The 23,976-nt window shown below is 41.1% G+C and overlaps 1 protein-coding gene across 1 annotated transcript; it reads right to left on the reverse strand.

Moving 5' to 3' along the window:
- Positions 1-1,412: 1,412 nt before the first annotated feature.
- On the reverse strand, positions 1,413-23,975 carry DEPDC4 (DEP domain containing 4). The gene is made up of 9 exons (XM_005305248.4): positions 23,828-23,975; positions 21,283-21,703; positions 19,225-19,370; positions 15,764-15,950; positions 12,741-12,967; positions 10,166-10,308; positions 9,808-9,933; positions 6,287-6,365; positions 1,413-3,493 (listed from the first exon to the last, which is right to left on the reverse strand). Exons 1-9 carry the CDS (start codon positions 23,901-23,903, stop codon positions 3,318-3,320), a joined length of 1,581 nt encoding a protein of 526 aa, XP_005305305.2. The 5' UTR covers positions 23,904-23,975; the 3' UTR covers positions 1,413-3,317.
- Between the last annotated feature and the right edge of the window lies 1 nt (position 23,976).

Below are 23,976 nucleotides of genomic sequence, written 5' to 3' on the forward strand. Positions count from 1 at the left end.
TAGCTGCAGGGTCCCCCAGCTGTTGGCTCTGGCTGTAGCTGCGGCTGGGCAGATGCAGTGGGTCAGCCTGCTACTGGGCAGCTGTGCCGGGTCTGGCCGGCCGCTGCAGCTGCACTGAGTCCCCCCACCAGGTTCAGGGCGAGGGCGGGGCTGGCTGGGAGCTCCAGCCCCAGGGCAGAAAATGTCAGAGGTCAATGGAAGTCATGGATTCCATAACCTCCATGACCTAATCGTAGCCTTATCTATCACTATCGAGAGAAGCTGTTCTTCCGCATGAAGGTCAGTTCAATCTCATTCTTTCCCTAGCACCACCACAAAACTGCAGACGATTAAATGGTTCTGGGATAATTACTTTATTCTAATTTACATATTTGGTAGCTGCCATGGTGGGAGTACATTCTCAATAAAGAGATGCAAAGGCAGTATTCCTTAACTAGGTAGTGCTGTCACAAATATTGGTAAAGATAGTTGATAAACAAGCACTTTTAGAAGTTGAATATATTTCCCTTGAATGCTGGTGTATGGTTGAAATTATAACTGACTGTGAAAAAGTGGAAGTGTAGTAACTTATTTTTTGCCAGGCTCCCTTCCCCTAATAGAACCCATCTTCATACTTCACTTAGAAGAAAGCCTCACAGTTAACATGGAGAGACTGCTTTTTCCTCCCTCATAGAGGACATGACTCAAATGTTGTAGGACTCTGCTAAAGTACCCAAGTGGGTAAGGGCCAGATGTTTCACAGGCTGAACACCAGAACTGTACTATAAAAGAGTAAACAGGAGCTGTAGGAGCTCAACACCTCTGAAAAATGAGGCCCCACTAATATAACATTCTCATTGGCCAAGATGTTACTAAGATTTGTTCAACCAACTGCTTGGTAGAAACAGTAAGTTCCTACCACGGTAAAGCTGACTCCTTTGAAATTAAGTGGCAAAGGAAAGCCACTGCAATAGTTTAAGGGAAGAGATTTATTTCATGGCGTTATTGTTTTACTGAATTAGTGAACTATAGACACTTCAGTATACAGTAGTAATCTTGCTCATATAATCGATTTAAGTAAATGGCAACTTAAATGCTCCAACCCCTTTCTAAAATAGCTTAATGTGCTTTTGGAATTTGCAGTGTTTGAAGTGTCTTCGAAACAATGTACTTGAGCAGTTCTGGCAACTCTTCTTAGATTTTTTTTTGCTGTAGAAAGTTTAATGCACTGTGTAGTATGTCAGCCCCTTAAATAAGTGGGATGTGCCACCTCCTCTTCCAACTGTGTAGACACTTCTTATTGGTTTGGATTTGAGGCAGCTGACAGTGTAAGCTTTTTCCAGTATCACAACTTTGTTTTGACACTGTCCTTAAAATGTGTCATCTATTCTTGAAAGGTGTTAATTATCTACAGAAGCTTATTTGTACTAGTATTAAGTAGATAATCATTAAAACTTGTTTAATGTGAAATTTAAGTCATAATATAAAACAGATTTTTCCCAATCCTCTTATACAGTTCTTTATAACAGTGATACATTGACGCTTAATTTTTAAATTCCTAATGCAAGATTATTCCAGTATATCGACCAATTCAAGGATAAAAATTTTTTTAAAAGTGCACATATGCAGTCTACTCAAGTTCCAAAACTTTCCTCAAAAACATGTGTTCTGCAGCTCAAAATGTTAGGCTGTCTCTTCATAAATTTTAGCCATTGTTATAATGTATATTTCAAAGTTGATGTGTCTAAATCCTATTTTTTTTCCCAAAAATTGATGTTTCACAGCATTATAGTAGCAGGTAGAGAGAAGATAAAGAACTGAAGCTATACCTCACATACACTCTCCCTCCTCCCCCCAGACTTTACACAGGTGATCATAGATAAAGTAATCCATTCCTCAACTTTTACTCAACATTATGCAAGGTTTTTAACTCAGGATTTTACAAAGCACAAACTGTGCATAGAAGGTATTACTCAGGCTATGTTTGCAGCCTCAAATAGTAAGGACTCAGCTGCCATAGCCAAATCTAAAATAACAGAAGAAAGTTAAACTGATGAAAAATCTGAGGTAACAAGAATCTAACACTAAGGGTGTGTAAGACATTTCCACAGGTAAGAGTTATTGCCTCATACTAAAGTGTTTAACTAGTACATGTATACTTTAAATATCAGTTAAGGCAATTATTTAAGTCTTAATAGGACAATATAATTTAAGAATTACTCAAAGAACCATTATGGTAACGTACTATCACATAAATAGCTATAATCAGGAATCAAATATTTCTGTATCAGACATTTACTACACAAACCTGCCCATCCCTGTATCTATGGTGTAGACCAGAGCCCTGCACTGGGACTGGGATCCCACAGGTCCCACTGCCATAATAGCTTTGTTGTAGGTGAGACTGGGTGGGCAAAAAAACAAAAAGCCACACAACTGTGGTAATTTGCAAGAAAACACTTTAAAACTTTTAATACTTAAATTTAAGTGAGGGATAGAAAGATTTGATGTTTATTATACCAGGAGTTAAAGTATTTTTACATGGTTTAAGCAATTATTGTTTTATTCCTTTGGTGGTAAAATTGTAGCTGAATTCCATATTTTTTTTATAATATATTTGACAGGTTTTTTTCCCCAGTAGAATATAGGAATCTGTCTCTCTTGTGGGTTTTAAGGTAGGAGTGGGATAAAAATGCAAGAAACAATGGGGGAGTGGGAATTGCAGGGTGGGACGGGAGCAGGATTTAAAAAAAAAGTCCCATGCAGGGCTCTAGTGTACACCAGCATAAGACAGTTTTCTGTAGCACACACTTACTGTTATATCTCTGGCCTACAGATCCAGGAGGCTTGTTCATGTGGCAAGCTAGGAAGTGAACATACAGCACACTAATTTTCCATGTGGATGCTGCTATGGTGCATTGAAAGTTCCATAGTCCACTTTGACATACTCCTCACCTAATGCACTGTATGCACACCAACTCACCATATAGATAAGTCCTAGAACTAGACTAAAATTATGACATAGAAAATTTTAAATACCTAGAATTTTAGTAACTAACTTAGGTCAGAGTAAAAGTGCTTTGAATGCAGAATTTCAGTCAGACTATAAAACCCAGACAACTTTCACAATAGAAATGTCACCAGACCCTAAACTTAGAGCAGCAATAGAGGCCCAGCATTCTTATCTACTGTAGAAAAACAATACAACCCTTTAACAATTAATGCTTATGAAAAGGAGTCCTCTTCATAAGCATGTCAGCATTCTAAAAATGATAGTTGACAAGGCTCATTTAAAAACATTCTGCTACAGTGCAAAACCACATTCAGTTTCAAAATCACTACAATAGTGCTACAGAATGATGCTTTTGGAATTCTTTAAATAGCTTCTTTTTCTGCTTAAGAGAAATGGTGGGATTACTGTCCATCTCTTGAATCAACTCTTGAAGATGGTGCCTTGTTTGTTGCTTTTGGTCTTCAAATTCTTCAGGAGTCAAACGCTGACAAAAGGTGAAGCCTTAATAGGAAAAAAGGTTAGGATTATTTTACAGATGTTACACTTTTATATAAAATGTAGGGCTAGAAGGGACCTCAAGAGATCATCTAGTCCAACCCCTGATGCTGTGGTAGGATTAAGTATACCAACAGGTGTTTGTCTAACCAGTTCTTAAACTTCCAGTGATAGGAATTCCATAACCTCCCTGTATGTTCCAGTGCTTAATCATTATGGTTAGAAAGTATTTCTTAAAATCAAACCTGAATCTCCATTACTGCAAACTAAGCTAATTACTGCTTGGCCTACCCTTGGTGGACGTGGAGAAATTGATCAGCGCCCTCTTTATAACAACCATTTGTGTATTTGAAGACCTATGTCTCCCACCCCGCCCCCAGTATTCTCTGCTCTAGACTAAACATGCCCAATTCTTTCAGACGTTCCTTATATTTTCCTCTTAGTTTTGTTGCTCTCCTCTGGATTCTTTACAATTTGTTCACATTTCTCTTAAAGTGTGCTGCCCCGAACTGGACACACCACTCCACCTGAGGCCTCACCAGTGCCAAGCAGGGCTGAACAATTACCTTGTGTGTCTTACATTTGACCCTCCTGTTAATACAGTCCAGAATGACATTTGCCTTTTTTGCAGCAGCAGCACCACACTGTTGACTTATATTCAATTTGTGACCCACTATAACCCCCAGATCCTTTTCTGCAGCACTGCTGCTTAGCCAGTTATTTCCCATTTTGTATTTGTACAAAGCTGAAGAGAGCTACACTAGACAGTTCTTAACTTCTCACTTTGACATGCTGTAGAGTGCAGCTCTGGCCTCACCCCTGGACAGAGGAGTTTTGCATAGGACAGGGGTAGGCAAACTTTTTGGCCTGAGGGCCACATCTGGGTATGAAAATTGTATGGTGGGCCATGAATGCCCGATGGGGGGGGGGGGACTTTATGGGGTGTAGCATGGGGGGAGCTCTATAAGGGATTCAGAGTAGCAGCCGTGTTAGTCTGTATCCGCAAAAAGAACAGGAGTACTTGTGGCACCTTAGAGACTAACAAATTTATTAGAGCATAAGCTTTCGTGGACTACAGCCCACTTCTTCGGAAGTGGGCTATAGTCCACAAAAGCTTATGCTCTAATAAATTTGTTAGTCTCTAAGGTGCCACAAGTACGCCTGTTCTTTCTATAAGGGATGTTACTGAAGTCAGGGGAGGATGGACTCATGGGGTGGGGGACCCTACAGGGGCGGTACCAGGGACGCCTGGGGACCTACTGGCAGTGACACCAAGGCAGCTGTACCAGGCACTGCCACGGGCGGAGACACCCCCTATCTGGGACGGATGTGGCTCCTGGGTGGTTCTGAGGTTCTCGAGGGTGGGGCCGTAGGAGACCGGGAGGGGATTGGGCACTCTGCCGTTGGGGGGAGGAGGGTTGTCACATAGGGGCGGGGTTCTGATCCTGGAAACAGCGTGGTGAAGTCGCGCCTGCGCAGTGTGGCTCTGCATGTGCCGGAAGATGCTGGAATTGTGAGCCAAGGGCTGGGTAGCACCAGGCGGGCAGAGCAGGGTTAAACCCCCAACGCCGTTCCCCAGCTAGAGCACTGGAGCAGGGCAAGCCCTCGAACACGCTCCCTGCTGGGAGCGCCGGCTGGGCAGACCAGGGCAAGCCCCCAACCCCGCTCCCCAGCGGGAGCAGCAGATGGAGCAGGGCAAGCCCCCGATGGGAGCTCAAGGGCAAGATAAAAATGTACAATAGGCCGGAAGTGGCCCTCAGACCATAGTTTGCCCACCCTGGCATAGGATAAGGCCAGTGCTCATCTATGTCAAGATACTGGTTATAATCTATGGGCGGAAGGCGAGTCTGGATCTGCTAGGTGGATACTCAGGGGCCTAAGACCCACAGAAAAGAAGACTTCCTTTTGTTCTCCCTATACAAAGTCCATTTAATTGCAGCTTCATACAGGCTAAGAGGATTTGGTTAGTAGTGTTAATACAATCTAATAGTTTTATTAAATGTCTAACAAATGTATAGAACAAGATAGGGCCACTTATAACCAGATGATAGAAATAGCAAAGTGGTTAAAGGACAATTCTGGAGGAGGACATTTTTAGAAGCAGGGCCAGAAGCAAAGGACTTAACTGGGAAAAAAAAAAATCTATTCCCAGACAAATATTGATAAAAATATTTTTTTCATACATACTCTAGCCTAAATTATGCTTAGAAATTAAGGAACTCTTTACTTCCTGCTCATCAAGGAATTGAAGGACAATGTTCTTGCAAGCAAAAAGGAATTGACTGGTCTTTGCATGAGACATCAACTGGTGCAGCAAAACCCCCAAAACCTTTGAGTGCTAGGGTAATTTGTGCATTCCACATGGTAGAAGCACAACAGGAACACAGCCAAATGAAATCTTCAGAGAAACCAAATTACAGGCAAGTAATTTTCCCTTTTAATAATGTATGCTAAGTAGAAAAGAGAACAAAACATTCTACCAAAGTAATAGTTTGTCTCTTTAGCCAAATCATATTTTACACTATTTTCTGAATTTAACTTTGTGAAGGAAATTACATAATCAATTACAGAACTGAAGAGAAGTTAGATGGAGACTGAGGCCATATTCTATTTAATTTATGCTTTGTTTTAGGTGGGTTAAATGAGTTAATGAATTAAACCACTTAAAGTCCTATTATCAGTATAACAGAGAGGATGAGGCAATCAGGAAAAGCATTTCACAATAATTTGATATGTAGTGCATTAAACTCATTTGCATGCAACTACTCATATAAAAATGCACAATATCAGACTTTCTACCTGAACTGGCATCAGGATCTTGTCCTTCCAGCAAGCTCGTAAGTTTCTTGCTGATTAGTTCCAACAGAATTAAAGGGGTCTGCACAAGAACAGAATTTTCAGATATTTAGTTGGTGTTTATACAGTTCGTTATAAAATGCATACTTACACAATAGGCAAAACCCTTTAAAGATGGAGTTAAAGTTGAGTATGTAAATGGACACTCCTGGTACATGTGTTTTAAAAACCCAAAGCAACTTGTTAGGGTTTTTTTTATTCAAAAAGTAGTAATGTACAGTAGAACCTCAGAGTTATGAATACCAGAGTTACGAACTGACCGGTCAACCCCACACACCTCATTTGGAACCGGAAGTACACAATCAGGCAGCAGACCAAAAAAAAAAAAAAAAAAAAAGAGCAAACACTGTACAGCAGTAGTTCTTGACCAGGGCCTCATGAGAGGCCATGAGCAGGTTTCAGGGGGTCCTTCGAGCAGGGCCAGTGTTAGACTCCCTGGGGTCCAGGGCAGAAAGCCAAAGCCCCACCATATGGGGCTGAAGCCTGGGGCCCTGAGCCCTGCCACCCGGGACTGAAGCCAAAGCCTGAGCTTTGCAGGGGCCCCTGTGGTATTGGGCCCAAGGCAATTGCCCTAATTGCTACCCCCTAACGCTGGCCCTGGCTTTTATATGCAGAAAATCAGTTGTTGTGGCATAGGTGGGCTGTGGAGTTTTTATAGCACGTTGTGGGGCCTCAGAAAGAGAGGCTGAGAACCCCTGCTATACAGCATCGTCCTGTGTTATACTACTAAAAAATAAAGGGACAGTTTTAAAGATTTGACAAGGCAAGGACACTGTGCTTGTTTCATTTAAATTAAGATGGTTAAAAGCAGTATTTTTCTTCTGCATAGAAAAGTTTCAAAGCTGTATTTAGTCAATGTTCAGCAGTAAATTTTTGAAAGAACAACCATAACATTTTGTTCAAAGTTACAACCAACCTCCATTCCTGAGGTGGTTCGTAACTCTGAGGTTCTACTGTACTTTTAAACAAAGTAAAGGTCATGAAAATTAGTGACAGAAGGACCAGTGTAGTTTTGTTTTAAATGAAACATTAGGCTCTGATCCTGCAAACATTCATATGCTTAACTTCACTATCTCACTGGCTTCAAGAGGTCTACTCTTTATAATAAAGTTAAGCATGCGCATAAAATGTTTTCAGGATCAGGGCCTAAGCTGTAAATTAACAGCAATTTCAGAGTTTGGATTCCTAGTAAGATGACTTGTTAGTTGGAATCATTAATAAGTGAGCCTATACTGCACTAATTACATTTCTGGTTGTTTTAGGGGTGGTGATAAAAATACAAATTGTTTGGGTGACTTTTTTTTTGTTCAGATACTATTAACTTTGTATTTCCAGACTGTCAAAAGTTCAGACTGATTATAAAACTGCAAGATTGTTTTAAGGAAAGCTGTTCTTAAAGTTCATCTGCTCAGTCTTATCTACAACTTAAGTTAGAGAAACTAAAAATCTTTCTTGATTAAAGATTTAAATGTCCGGTGACAAGTACCCTTAGAGATAGCAAGCTGGATGGGAACTGTCACGTCAGAGCAACCGTATCTGCTAGTGTCACACTTCCATTATGACAGGTTTCAGAGTAGCAGCCGTGTTAGTCTGTATCCGCAAAAAGAACAGGAGGTCTTGTGGCACCTTAGGGACTAACAAATTTAGAGCATAAGCTTTCGTGGACTACTTATGGAAAGTTTATGCTCTAATAAATTTGTTAGTCTCTAAGGTGCCACAAGCACTTCCATTATGGCCATCTGTATTAGGCTTCAGTAGCTTTAAGAAATGGGGAAATGTCTAAACTAGCTAATCCCCTTCCGCCCCACACAGGCCAAGATAATAAATCAAAGGTGAAGTTTCAAAGCCAAACCATTCTGGAGGTATGACAAACCAAATAAATATCTGGAAAGTATCCCAGAACTGAAACATATTTTATCTCCCAAGCAGTTTTTTTTAAATTTCTCCCAAGGTATCCAGAAATATTCTATCCTGGGCTAAGATCCTGCAAGTGAAATTACAAGCAAGTTGGTTCTTTTTGGCGAAAGCTTGAGAAGTGTGGTTTCTAACTCAGCTTATCATGGAAAAGTTGCTTCAACCTCTCTCTGTACATAACCTTACACTAAAAAAGTTCATTTTTTTAAAATAGACTAATTCAGTTTGGCAACATTTCAAGATTGCATTGAGTCAGCTGCTTAAGGCCTTAATACTTCAATGAATTGTATGGGGGCAGGCCCATTTGACTTTAAAAGGGCTCTTTGTGGGTACAGAGGTCCATCTGTGTGCAGCTCTTTGCAGAACTGGTGTCCAAGTTCGCATAATTGCAGCGTCCTAGAAAAGCAAGGGATGTGCCAAAGTAAGTGATTCTACATGTATGGGGGAAGAAAAGAGGGTTTGGGAGATAAGTACTGTTCATCATCATCCACATGCATTTCCCTTCAAGGGGAAAAGATTCCTTGCTTGTGCCCTTCTGGCAAAATTCACAAGGTTTGAAAGTTCTAGTAAACATCCCAAACCTCTGATGTTTATCTAATTATTTACCTGAGAAACAGACAGACAGTCTTTCCCTATTTCTAATACTTGATCATTTCAACTGAACCAGAAATAGTGCAATAGCAGCTTTTCCTATGCTATTTTAATGCTTCCATTTCTGACCCCAGCTGATACGAAATAAAAAGGGACGTGAATATTTTTGTGCGCCTCAGACAGGGGGTTGGTTTAATATGAGGATTTTTTTTCCAATATACACTATCCAGAGAATATTTACCATTTGATTTTCACCATTTTCAGGCAGCGGAGATGGAGTTTGAACTACCAGACATTTTCCTACTTGTCTTTTTTAATTAGTTTTGCAACTGGAAAAATAACTAAAACAAATACTGTAGTTTTAATGTGCGTTAGCTAAAAACTTAAATAGCTAGAAAAAGTACATCTTTTCATATGCAAGAGATAGTTGAATGTAACTGAAAAAGCTATACAAGTATTTCTGCTTATTCATAATGGATTTATCATTGACGAATGGGAAACATTTGATTTACCTATTGGGTTTATATTAACTGCCAAAAGTAAGAAAGATTTTAAAATACTAAGTTAATTCCTGGGGCTGAGAGACACTGCCAGTGTGTACTCAGCCTCTACAGAATTTCACCTTTGAATGACTCCCTCTAGTTAGCACTCAAAGTACATTAGCTGGCTTCTGCAGTGAGCTGTTTCCAACACTGCTTTGCTAGAGAGAGAAGTGCTACAATGACCCTGAGAATTTGAGGGTGGGGACAATGGAAGTAGAGAGGCCAATGATTTTAGAAGATTTCCCCTGTAGTCCAGAAAAACGGAATTAGTCTGGAACACTTTCTGGTCCTACAAAACTGTGTAGCTTTTACAGGTTGCCATGACATATACAAAAAAGCATATTCATATAAAGCTGCTTTTTGACAATGAATATCTAAAATGACAAGGTCAAAGTGTGTCAGATGAGAAGGAAATACCTTGAAGAGTTCAGTATGATTCTTCATCAGTAACTGGATTAGCTGTTCAGTCTGTGTTTTTGACAATCCTTTATTTTGTAAAATGGCCTTGGTAAAAGTCTTGATGATCACTGATCTATTATCAAACTATAAAACAGAAGAATAATGACCTGGATTAGATTTGCTAGGTGTTAGCTAAATGATCGTTATAAACAGGTGACAAAATCTACACTGAAAAAAATCCATTTCAGTTAGTTTTAAAAGCATCAGATTGAAATGCTGTAACGGGTCAGTTTCTATGTCTGTTAAAAAAATAAATCTATTAATGTTACTATGGGGAAGTAATAATTTATACCCTACGTTTCAATGCAATACTTACTTGTTTTTGTAACTTGTAGCCCTCAGGTTCTGACGCAACAGCCATAAACATCAGTAGCCTACGCAGTTCTTCTCGGATGTTCGGCGCTAGTAATCTTAAGTAAAGCTGCGATGCCTCCAGGGCTTGTGCTGTTTTTCCATTCTCTGCAATGTTAGTGAAATATTGTATATAGTGCAGTCTACTAGTTTGAACAGAATCAAGAAAATGTATTTAAATAGGAGTCAATTTCTGATTTTAGGCTTAAAAGCATATAGCCTTTGTCTTAGAGCTAAGCAAGTAACATATTTTTAAAATAACATCCTCTGGATATCATGAAGTCTTAAATGTACCGGATGCAGAACCTCCATTTTACCATTGCATACAGTTTGTGTTTCCCTACCTTTGACCGAATCCTTAACTGCTCCTTTATATGATGTGATGCAATATGACCAGTATGCCTCACTGTAGCACCATTCCCATTGCTGATGAGCTTTTTAAACCACCAAGCTACATCTTTTGTGTGGTAAAGGGACAAGGCAGAAATCAAACTCTTATATAGCATTCTTCATCTGTAGATCTCAAAGCATTTATAAAGGTATCTTTATCCCCATTTAACAGAGGGGGAAACTGGAAGAGAGATTAAAGTCACAGCAGGTCAGCAGCAGAGCCACCAATCTCTGATTCCCAGTCCTCTGCTCTAGGCACTGGTCCAGATAATTATGTCTAGCAAAATGCAAACTATAATTAAAAGGAGACTGGCCCAATTATTTTCTTTGAAAGAATAAAAGCAACTAGAATGGATATGTAAGCGCACTGAGACTTGGAAAAGAAGAAAGTATGAATGAGGGCAGAAAGCCAAAAGAAGAGAGTGAGCAAATGTAGAAAAGAGAAGAGCATCAGAAGACCAAGGTGAAGGAAAATATGGAGAAGTTGACAGATTAGATAACTGATAAAGGACAGTTTCCAGCTGGTTTAATCACAGATCAGGAGGAGTTGTTTAAAAAAAAAAAAAGGTAGTAAAAGCTTAAAAGCTTTATTGGGATACTTAAGTGAGTTGGAGGGAAGTGAAAGGAGTGTGTGTGTTAAAAGCAGTAAGGGACATGTGATATTGAAGTCTATGGTCTTAAAAAGTCTGACGCACTTGACTACTTGCACCTGCATGCACACACTAACCATGGTGCCCTTTTTATTTTAGGGGTAATAGTGGTAGTGGTGGGGTTGATTTGTGTTTGTTATAGTTTAATTAAAAAAAAATATATTTCACCTCTGTGTTGACAGTGCAAAATTTTTTTTGAAATCAAGCTGGCTGTGGGTTCATGAAGATACAAGTTTCAGCAAGAGTAGATTGTGTTCAATTGGCTGCAACAGTGATTGTGTGAGCATGTAACAATCCCTCCCCAGCTCCACACCAACTTTGCCATCTGGAATAGCTAACAACTAAGTTAGGCCAGGTCCTGCAGTCCTGAAGTTACAGCACAGGGCCCTTTGTTCAAAAGCATCACCCAGCAGAATAAAGATTAATATACTGGCAACTCTATAGCCTGCACTTTGCAACCAGTGGTAAAATAAGTATAACCTCCTCCTAATGTATGTATGAGCTGTGCCTCTTGTGTAGACTGATGAGCAGCAGGAGACAATCAAACCTAAAGAACTGTGGAATGCTTAATATATTTAGAAGTGAACCTCTATTTAATTATGAAGTTAGAACCACCACCTGTCCAAAATGAAGTTGAAACTAAGCTGGGCCTACATTAGAAACTGTTCCCCAGGCAGATTTTAGCTGACTAAAGTTTGGGAAGTGACACAGGACTGGCACAAATGAGTGTGGCATGTTCACAGAACATACAGTTCAGCTTAAGAAGAGATTTTAAATAAATGGGGAATAATGAGGGAGCTACAGAATGGAAAGCATAGAGTTCTTTCAGTGATTTATGTCATGAGCCTTTCCCCCACCTCCCTTTATGTGAAAGTATGGTAGGGTAGAATTCCTTTTTAAGTAAACCATTGATTTCAAATTAGTAATCATGGGTTGGGAATTTACTGTAGTCTTACCACAGATTTCTTTTTATGCTCTCTATTTATTTTGATTAAAAAGGGTCTCTTTGCCAAGTGTCAGTCCTAGGCAGGAACATGCTCAATGTCTTCAGTATCATCACTGAGCTCCTGTGGCACTAAGCTCTGTGAAGCATCTCTGAAAACGGAGCATTCAGGTAACATTCCATACATTCTGCAAGACCTAAGGTATACAGAAAAGACATACTCACGCTGGAGTTTCATTTAAATCCAAGTTTAAGGTAACCCTTGCTGTTATTTTGTTTTGGGAAGATTTAATTGTTTGCCATAAAGGTTGCAGAATCAGGAAGAACTTATCATAGCCTGAATTGAATCTTAGAATTAGGAGAACTTTTCTGGTTCCTTACCTTGTTAGTTTATTTGCTATTAATGGAAATGTGAGTCCATAAGCTATGAATCCCTCTTTTGGGAGACAGGGAAACTGTATCATAAGGGGATTCTACTCATAAGATGTCTGTATTAGTATTAAGTTAATAAAACAGTTTTAATTTCCTTAATGTGTAAATAAAGATTATGCACTTACCTATAAGTTCAGCAATTCCTGAATGAATATCAAGATCATGATTGTTGAAAAGGGGGTCTCTCACTTGATTATAATATTTTGCTATCACATCAAAAAGTATCTTCTTGTGCATATTAAAGTGACTTGGTTCGTTACTGATTTGAAGTAACTGCTGACCAACCATCACTATTAGCTGGTCTGGAAAATACTCCAAGCATTCAATTGCTGCACAAAGCCATTTGTCAAGCCTGGGGAGAGAAAGTTCGTTTTAGTACTTACATTTAATGCTAGGCAAAACACTTTATTTTAACTAAAATTCAGAAAGAATTAACCAGACACCTACAACTACATGCATGTTTGAACAGCAGCATCATACAACTTACTTAATAAGCAATTAAAGAATGTAGTTGGATGCTGTAGCTATAAGTCCACTGAACTACTGCTGCAATTAACAACTAACTCTCGCCTCCCTGGACTACAACAATATGGCTGAGGTTTGCCTTCCTTCAGACAAAGGAAGCCACAATGGTGCGGTCTGTCACAAACACTTCAGAAATGCAAGTTGTAACAGTACAGTCCTTCCTTATCAGTTTCAACCATCACAAGGGAAAAATAGATATCCAGCTACACAACCAAACACAGGGGCTGAAACTTTAAAGGAGCAAAGAAACTAGACATTCAATTTAAAAACAAAAAACAAACACTTAAAACCCTGACAAATGAAAGGAAGCCAACAACTAACTAGGAAAGAACAAGAAATAAGCACTAAAGATTGCTACTGCAGGCAAAGGCACTGCACACAGATGGATCCAACACTGTCAACTGCCTGGGGCAAAAGGAGAGATGAGGTGGGCGAAGTATCAAGGGGTAGCCGTGTTAGTCTGTATCCACAAAAACAACAAGGAGTCCGGTGGCATCTTAAAGACTAACAGATTTATTTGGGCATAAGCTTTTGTGCGTAAAAAACCACTTCTGATGCATGGAGTGAAAATTACAGATGCAGGCATTATATAATGACACATGGAGAGAAGGGAGTTACCTCGCAAGGCAAGGTAATCTCTCTTATTGGACCAACTTCTGTTGGTGAGACAAGCTTTTGAGCTTACACAGAGCTCTTCTGCAGCCCAGACCTGAAGAGCTCTATGTAAGCTCAAAATACTCTCTCTCACCAAAAGAAGTTGGTCAAATAAGAGATATTACCGAACCCACCTTGTCTCTTTAATACCCTGGTACTAACACAGCTACAACAATACTTCCTGCGGTAAGAATGGTAGCAATTCTCTTCTTGTAATGTTAGGTCCCACAAGGGGACATTTATGGCTCCAACAGGAAATATTCTTCTAGAGCAGCAGTTCTCAAACTGTGGGTTGGGACCCCAAAGTGGGTCGTGACCCCATTTTAATGGGGTCACCAGGGCTGGCTTAGACTTTCTGGGGCCCAGAGCTGAAGCCCAAGCCCCACTGCCTGGGGCTGAAGCCCTTGGGCTCCGGCTTCAGTCCCAGCTCCTGGGGTCGTGTAGTAATTTTTGTTGTTAGAAGGGGGTCACCGTGCACTGAAGTTTGAGAACCCATTCTAGATGGTTCATGGCCAAGTGTGGGTACACACATCCCACATGGCAGCATAAGCAAAGGGAATACCAGTAATTTTTTCCAAGCATAAAGTAAACCTCACTGTGGGCTGCCAGAAAGCATGCAACCCAGAGAGCCACAGAATTGAAAAGGCGCAGCTGAGCTCCTGATTTCAGTCCATTCTCTCTAATATCCTGAGACACCACTTCATTGCAGTATGAATCTGGAAAATACCCTTGGTTAGTGGGTTCAGGGATATAGAAACTGGAACTGTAATTAATTGTTTGAATATACCATGAGTTCTCAAATGGAACTGTTGCTGAAAGAGAAAAATAGCTCAGCTTAATTTGATTTTAAAACTGGATCTATGCTACAGCTTTAATGGGTTTTAGATGGTTGAAGACACACATTTTTACAAAACTGGCTTCAAGACAAGAGGTGTTTCTTAGAATCAATTCAGGCCACCTTCAGCCACCTAAAACTAATTCAAACAGCTATACCAGTTAGCAATTAGCAGCAACTGGAGCGTCACTGGTTAACTAACTCTCAATGTATTTTGCCTTGATTCTCAAACATTTTCCATGTGAACAGACTATTGTAATGCAGATGCTTTTTTGCGGGTACACAGACTGACCAAAATTTATCAAAAATTGGATGAATTCTCCTGAAGTGAAACCACACTAACTTTTCAAAACATGGCTCAGGATAAATGCTAGCATAATGGCAGAGTAATTCCTCTTATAAGTTGACCTCAGGCTACCCACATGCAAGAGGCTGCACGTCAACACACCATTCCATGTTACAAAATGAAACTTTTCTTTAGCTGTACTGCCATATGGTAAAACATCACATCTGGGTTGATGTCATCAACAGGAATACTGGTAGGTTTGGAAAGGCAAACAGGCTGGCACCAAATTGCCACATCTTTCATTCTGTGGTACAATGACCCTTTTGTCACAGCAGGGGCTTTCCCTTGCTATCTGTAACAATGGCTACTCCATTTGCTTTACACACTCACTGCACCTCCACTTAAAACCACCAAGAAAAGGACTGTATAAACCCCTTTGGGATACCTCAGTTATGAAAGCCCTAAAATAAGACCAAAATTCACATAATTCACTCCCCATATTTGTATAAGAAAGAAGCATTTAGCTGTGAAATATCCAGTCTAGAAGAGAGGGAAGTGTTCACCCATCCTCTCAAGTTAAAATGTAATTTTTGCTTATTTAAACACCTCTTAGCTTCTGAGTGCTCTCAGAGCTGAAGTCTCAGTGAATTCCCTTGCTACTTCTGAAAGGCAGTAGAGAGAAATCCATGCTCATCCTATTCCAATCTAAAGGTATTGCCTCACCCACAAAGCCTACCCTGCCCACGTAGAGTGGAAGTCTTGAAAGCCAGAGTAAAATTAATGTGTGGTCAAACAGTGAAATGCTAAATTATTCAAGTTTTTATAAAATATATATTTTTATAACTAACTCGGGCAAATTTAGGCTGCATGTGACCTCTCTGTCAAGGAAAGTATTTGAGATAATCAGATCTTCCTCTTTGCCAAGATGATCATTTTTCCTCTTATCTGGAAACTCCAAAATATTTTCCAGGACTGGAAGATCAATTAACTGCAGTAGCCGTAACAGAGTCTGTTGTTTCCAGACATCATCTATAACTGGGAGTACAAACAGGAAGATGGAAAAACAAACAAACAAACAAGGTTACTGGGAACAAGAGTAGGTACACATAGCATATATTTAAATATCAAAAAGAGGAATTTTGATTGATTTGAAATAAAATCAGCCCATCTTACATATACAATATATTCATTAGATGTAAATTATGTTATTTTGTTTTTTTTAGGGGGAGAGTGTCTTAAGGAAACTAGGCAAAAAGCTTGTAAATATTTTTGTTTCTAAGTTATTACTTCTTATAACTACCTGCTCTAATAACATTTAATATATACAGTAACAAATACATGAGAATAAATACATTAAAAAAAAGGAAAGACCCTTATAACTAAAAAAATCTCCCAACAGATTGTGTTTTTAAGAAGGGCAATGTAAGCCTGCAAATCATATATCCATCTGAAAATTTCATATAGGCTTGTCATAACTATAAAGGGAAGGGTAACAGCTCTCCTGTGTACCATGCCATAAAATCCCTCCTGGCCAGAGACTCCAAAATCCTTTTGCCTGTAAAGGGTTAAGAAGCTCAGGTTACCTGGCTGGCATCTGACCTAAAGGACCAATAAGGGGACAAGATACTTTCAAACCTTGGGTGGGGGAAGGTTTTTGTTTGTGCTCTTTGTTTGGGCGTTCGTTCGCTCTTGGGACTGAGAGGGACCAGACATCAATCCAGGTTCTCCACATGTTTCTAAACAAGTCTCTCCTATTTCAAACTTGTAAGTAAATAGCCAGGCAAGGCGTCTTAGTTTTACTTTGTTTTCTCAACTTGTAAATGTACCTTTTACTAGAGTGTTTATCTTTGTTTGCTATACTTTGAACCTGAGGCTAGAGGGAGGTCCTCTGAGCTCTTTAAGTTTGACTACCCTGTAAAGTTATTTTCCATACTGATTTTACAGAGATAATTTTTACCTTTTTCTTTAATTAAAAGCCTTCTTTTTAAGAACCTGATTGATTTTTCCTTGTTTTTAGATCCAAGGGGTTTGGATCTTGATCCACCAGGAGTTGGTGGGAGGAAGGAAGGGAATGGTTAATTTCTCCTTGTTTTAAGATCCGAGGGCTTTGGATCTGTATTCACCAGGAGTTGGTGGGAGGAAGGAAGGGAATGGTTAATTTCTCCTTGTTTTAAGATCCGAGGGGTTTGGATCTGTATTCACCAGGGAATTGGTGAAGAGTTTCTCAAGGCTTCCCAGGGAAGGGAATCCACTTGGGAATGGTGGCAGCGGACCAGATCTAAGCTGGTAGTTAAGCTTAAAAGGTTTCATGCAGGCCCCCACATTTGTACCCTAAAGTTCAGAGTGTGGAAGCAGCCTTGACAAGGCTATTTTACATGAGCCCCTAAGGTGCTTAGAGAGAATATTCTTTTTCGTTTTTTTCAGTTTGATTGCTGTGTGCAGGACTACTCTGCATAGAATCAGTTTCATTGTTTTGATGATAGTTGCACTGTAGTCTTGTATACTTTTGAGAGGAGTTCATATGAATGTTCTTCCCCAGGTTCTGCAAGAACTGCTGGTGTGTGGCTTTAGGAGTGTGACTTGGGCTCTTTCTTCCTGGACTCCTGCACAAAGAAGCCTGGGATATGTGCATGGAGGCAACATTTGTTAGGGCAGAAGGGACTAGGAGAGTGAGTCTCCCCTCAATCCCAAGACTTCTGGATGGGGCTGGGAGCCAGGCAGGGAGGCCAGGAAACCCTCTTTTACAGCCAGACTACACAACAAGATTCAGGAGTACATGGTCCCTCAGCTGGACCAGGGAGAAGGAAGTGACAGCACCCACCTTATCCCTTGCGCCCAAGACTGGAGACAGTAGGAATAGGAGCCAGAGGAAATTCCCCAACAAAACCCTCTGTCTGGATTTAGGCTAGGAAATAGTGAGGATCACCTACACAGGAGCAGAACCAGGAAAATAGCAGAATCCTCTGTCCGTAACCCTCTCCTCAAAGGTAGGAACAACCGGGGCCAAGAGGGAAATAGCAGTCCAGGCAGGAGATAGGAATCACTGAGTTTGGGAGGAGCTGTGGGAATCCACTGGCCTGGCTTCCCCTGTCCTCGAGTGTTCCTAACATGGAGGAAACTGAGAATCTAGGAGCAGTGAGAAGCAGCAGGGATCTTCAGTTTTCTTCATGTTAGGAACACGCAAGGACAGTTGCTTACTGCTAACTTCAAGGACAATGAAAGGGAAATGGCGGCTGGACAAGCATCAATTGCAGGGAGTTGCGAGGACAGCTCCTGATCACATTTTTTGTTGTCTCTCTCAAGTTTGTCCATTATCCACCATGGAAGATCTTTCAGAAACAGCAGGGTGATCAGAAAAGTGTGGGGGGAAAAAAAACGATTTTTTTCAAAAGCATCTAGACTTGTTATTGAAAGGATGTTGATTTTCAAATTAGTCAACTAAAAAGTTCTGGTTGGCAGTGTTCCTTTATGTTCTAGGCTACAACCTCAGAGATCAAATAAGCACAACCTGGAAAAAAACTGGGCATAAGCACATTCACCAGGGAAAGCCTGGTTTAAACATAAAGAAGAACAAAAACATTTGACCTCAATGGAAAACGTTTCTAGATTACATTGTGTAACACACTAAAGCTATCTACTTGGTAGGGATAACTTTTGTAGACTCCATGCATTGTGGTTATAGTTGCTTCAGATAAACATAGGTTAAGTATCTGCTTTTTTAAATGAATAGTTGAGTTTCACAAACATCTAGTTGGTGTTATCGTAATTTGTTATTTCCTAATATAGCAAGAACTTTGATGGGCCTTTGTGATATGGATTTTAAATGCTTCTAATTTAAAGCAAACAAAAACTGTTTAAAGCTTTTGTAATTTATTAAACTAGGGCCCAATCCAGAAATTCTTTTGAAGTAATCTAGTTACATAAATAGCTACACTGATTTCAATAGGACTGTGTGAATAAGGGCTCGAGGATCGAGCCCTGAATTCTGTGCAAGTCATTTTTAAAGATCTTGGTTTCGGTGCAAGAGTCACTTTCTGCAACATCCTGGGCACTACTTAAAAGATTTGTTTCAACTACAAAAGTAGCAAGATACACAAAATTCAAATAATAATGCCAGGAAATGATATTTCTGCAAGATGTGCCAGTACTCTTTCTAAGAGGCTGGAAAAGGGTATATTTCTAATTTTCAAAACATCTATTATTCATTGCTTGTTTCAATAAACAAATTATAGTTTAATGTTCATAAATACCTTGTGGTAATATTAAGTAGCACAAAATATATTATATTTATAAAATAACATATAATCACCTTTTTTTGAAAGTAGACAGACTGGTTCATCAACTATGTTCTTTAAAGGTAAAGATGGATGTACATTTATAGTTTGTAGAAATTCCTCTATCCTTTTATCAGCAGCTTCTAGTGCTAAGGGATTTGAAATTGTTTCACATTTTGCTCTGTTATGAAAAAAGCATTGATAAACGGCAATTATTATTTGTATTATCATAGCACTTAGGTGCTCATTTTGTTAGGCACAGTACAAACACAGAACACAGATTCTAAGCCTTTTGGGACAGGGATTATCTAAGTATAAGACAAGAGACAACAGATGGATACAGACAGACGGAGGAGCACAAGGAAAAGCCAACGGTGCTCTGTCTGGATTAGAACAGGCTGGAAAACAAGAATTCCATTTTGTGCAAAATTCTGACATTTGCTTCTGTTCTGATGCAGACTGAAACCAAGGCCTTTCCAAGTTTTTTTATGAAACAATGAGAGCTTTATGAAACACATGTGCAGACATACCCCTGCCCCTACCTTCAGAATAGCCAATAGCTCAGTTTTAGGATACTAACTTGAAATGCAGGAGACTAAAGTTCAAATCCCTGTGCCAAATCAGTCAGTACACCCCTTTTAAAACTCCTCTATTGGTTCTGACAAAACTTTTTCTCCAGGATAGAATTTCTGGTAAAAAAAATCAGACACACAGAAATCCAACCCAGCATAGCCATAGTGTTAGGGTACTCCCCTAGGATGTGGGAGACACAGGGTCAAGTCCCTGTCTGACTCAGGCAGAATAGGGACCTGCACCTGCTTGTACCCTAACCACTGGACTACTGGCTATTCTTAGGTCTCTCTCTAGACATTCCGCCCTGGACCTGAAATACTTTCCTAGTGAAAATTAGTCAAAACTAATACATTTCTGCAAAGAGTTTGGGTTTTGACCATTCAGCATTTTTGAATGAAAAACACTTGATGAAGAAGTTCCTGACAAGCTCTACTTTGAATCCTGCTTGTGGGCATTTTTATTAGCCTCTGGATAGTTAAGCTGACTCCCTTTCCATGCTCTCTTGTGGCTGCTGGAAGAGAGGGAGGAGTCCAACTGCTTGTGCTGGAGCCTATGCATCAGTGTGAACTTTTTATTTTTTTTAAACACTTCCAAGGGATTATTTTGTATATGGGATGGGAGTCTCGGGGCTGCAGGAGAATCCTGGTGAATATTACTGCCAACATAATGCTTTATAAATATAAATAATCACAACACATTGTGAACATTAACAACTAACATTTCAAGTGCGGAAACTGAGGAAGAGAGGCTGTAATTTGACTAAAGCCAGAGGTCAGTGTTAGAGCCTGTGTCAGAACACAAGAGTCCAGGTCACATGCTTAGCCAACTACCCCAACTCCCTTCTGCATTACTGAACTGCCCCAATATCAGAAGGCATATTGGCTGCTCAGAAGAAAAGATTGAAGTAGGCAGTCAGCAGGGTGGGAGCTTGAAGTGATTGGTATTACAGTAAAATCCTCAGTGGTATCGTTGTGAATTAAGTGTGGTGTTTCCCCAGTGTCAAAGAACTTGTCGCAGCACGTTTCACAGGTCTCAAAGGTCTATTGCAAGGGTGGCTATAGAGGAGATTGTTAATAACTTATTAGGAAACAAAAAAGCATCAGAGAATGTTTGGCACTAGCAATTGGTGTATTCACATTCAAGGATCTCTTTGGAAGACAAAGCACTAAAAACATAATTAAAAATAAAAATTGGAATTCGTATTTATATTTTTAGGTCCCTAAAAATCACAGCTCCGCCAATCTGGGTCTGAACAAGTGGGTCTTTCTAGTCCTAATGTAAATATTTTAGTCACCTAGTATTTTCATAAGGTAACAATCAAGAAATGTTTTTTATTCTTCCATAATTAATATTTTGCCTTTGAATTGCGTCTCAGATTTTTTCATAGATGGATGACATCTAAACAGAGTGTCTCATGGAGCACCTCTTCTCATTCGTGATTGTGTAAGATGGCATTTCTGTTGTATTTATTAGGCCCACATTTTAAAGACTGTTTAAATGTGTACATCTGCATTACTAACCGTGGAGGTTTTTTCATCTTAAGTTCAAGTATTTCCTCAGGGGACAACTTCTCAATATATCCTTTCTGTTTCAGTAAAAGAGGAGAAAGATGGCTGTCCAGAAATCTATAAAGACTATTACTTGTGTCTTCAAACTCTAGCTCTCTCTCATTCTTGAATAGTTTTGGTCCAACTGGTTCAAAAACCTTGTGATCCATCAGAGTCTGGCAGAGACGGACTCCCTTCAGTCGAGAAAGATCATTACTACTTAGGTACATACTGTGCATAAGATAGCTCAGCACCACATCAACAGCATTGGAGCCAGTAAAGCAGTTTCTGTACGTCCTTAGATGTTGTCGTCTTCTTTTTATTTCCACCTGGCTTTGAAGAGCATGAATAATACCATTCCATAACCGAGTTGCTTGAAAAGGACCACTGCTTCCTGCAAAAATATTTAAGCATTCATGTTACTAAAACATTATTTATGTTTGCATACTGTAAACACTTACTGTAACATTTAAGTGTATTATTTTTACATTTTCCTTTTCAAAATTGAAAGTGCGTTGGCTGCGTTCTCCAGAAGTGAAATTTAACTTTTCAAAGCACAGCCAGAGGTAAGTGGTAACAAAATAGCAAACTAATTCCTGCAGTGATTTGACACTAAGTCATACACAGGCAAGCTTACGCCAGGAAAGGAAAACAAGAACATGCTAAATAAAAAAAATCAGTTTCTTTTCATTTTACCCAAACAATCTCAATGTATCTGCTGGAATTATTATTCTAGATAAAAGTAAGACAGTGCACCATCAGATACTAATTTAACCATAAATTCCTTTATTAAATCTAAAAGCCCAAGGGGAGTTATACAATTGCTCTAAATGTGTAAAAGCCTAAATCATAAGCAATTACTACATTCAAACAGTAACAAACATTCGTAAGTATTTGATCAAGATACTCAAGAAAGAACTAAATCCATGGATGCTTCGACACATGTTGGTTGGCTCCAACTTGGTTAGGCATATATTAGCAATGAACTCTTCCAAGACCTTCCCACAACTGCTAACAGAGCCACCTTATATGGCCTACAAAAATATTTTTCTTCTTAAACTATCTTACCCCTTTATACCCTACAGTATCCAGGGGTCCTGGAACAATTTTTATAGTGGGGGTGCTGAGAGCCATTTAAACAAACTGTAAACCCTGTATATGATGGAAACCACTTCAAACCGGGGGTGCAGTAGCACCCCTAGTTCCAGCACCTACTATGACAGTATCAAAATACCAGTATAGGTACTGACATTGCAAGAGCAGGCAGCTGCACCCAGCGTTACAAAGGGAGCTCAGAAAGGGGTACATTTCCCCCAGGACAGGGGTGCTGAAGGCAGAAACCATGTATTTGGTTGTTATTACCACTTAAAACCAGGGAGTGCTGCCGCACCTCCAGCATCCCTAGTTCTAATACCCTTGCCCCAGGAGGGCAGTTCCAAAGACACGGCCTTCACCTCCCTCCTCCCCCACCCCATTGCTGAGAGTCTCTCCTTATCCCAGTGAGACCAAAAGGCCTGACCAAGACCAGGATTCACAGAATCTCCCTGCACTTTTTCCTGAGCAGTGCTCAGACGCCCCCACGTGCACACCCAAAGGTGCCCCCCCCCCCCCCCCCCCGGCAGGCTCTGCTGTCCAGGATCTCAGACGGTGAGCTGGGGATAGGGTGACCAGGTGGCTGGTTTTCGACTGGAACACCCAGTTGAAAGGGAACCCTGGCGGCTCGGGTCAGCACTGCTGACCAGGCTGTTAAAAGTCCGGTCGGCGGTACTGTGGCGCTAAGGCAGGCTAGTCTTTACTTGTCCTGGCTCCATGCTGCGCCCCAGAAGCGGCCAGCAGGTCCGACTCCTAAGGAGGGGGACCATGGGGCTCTGCATGCTGCCCCCGCCCCAAGCTCTGGTTCTGCCTCCCATTGGTCAGGAGGTTCCCGGCCAACGGGAGCTGGTACCTGCAGGTGAGAGCAATGCATGGAGTCTCCTGATCCCCAGCCCAGGACCCAGACCTGCTGGCTACTTCTTGTGCACAGTGTGGTGCCAGGATAGGCAGGCAGCGCACCTTAGCCCCTGCGCTGCACCACTGACTGGGAGCCACCTGAGGTAAGCCCATGCTACAGCCCTGAACACCCCCAAACCCAGAGCCCCCTTCTGCACCCCAACCCCCACCCTCATCCCTGGCCCCACCCCCCAGTCAGTACCCCCTGCCCCAGCCCAGTGAGAGTGGGGAAGAGCGAGCACCGGGGGAGGGGGAATGTAGTGGGCGGGGTCTCGGGGAAGGGGCGGGGCTGGGATGTTCGGTTGGGAACTAGAACGTTGGCAACCCTAGTCGGGGACGCGACCCGGGGCTGGGCGATAACAGCAAAACCCAGCCGGGTTTAAACCGCCCGCTGCGGGGCGGGGGCTGTTCACAGGGGGAGCCCCGGCCCGGGACACACAACACCCGCCCCAGGCCCTGGCGGGGGCTCTGTGGGGCTCCCCTCAGGCGGCGCGGAAAGCCGGCCAGCCCCAGGCCGGAGCACACTCACCTCCGCCCCGCCGCCGCGCGCCCAGCTCGCTCTGGCTGTGAACCCTCCTGAACCGCGGAGTCAAATGCGCCGCCATCGCCAGCCACCTTCCTGTCCCGCCTCCCACACCGTCACTTCCGGCCCCAACCTGGCCCCGTGGCGGAAGTGAG

The sequence above is a fragment of the Chrysemys picta genome, chromosome 1, assembly GCF_011386835.1.
Source record: "Chrysemys picta bellii isolate R12L10 chromosome 1, ASM1138683v2, whole genome shotgun sequence".
NCBI classification, from domain to species: domain Eukaryota; kingdom Metazoa; phylum Chordata; order Testudines; family Emydidae; genus Chrysemys; species Chrysemys picta.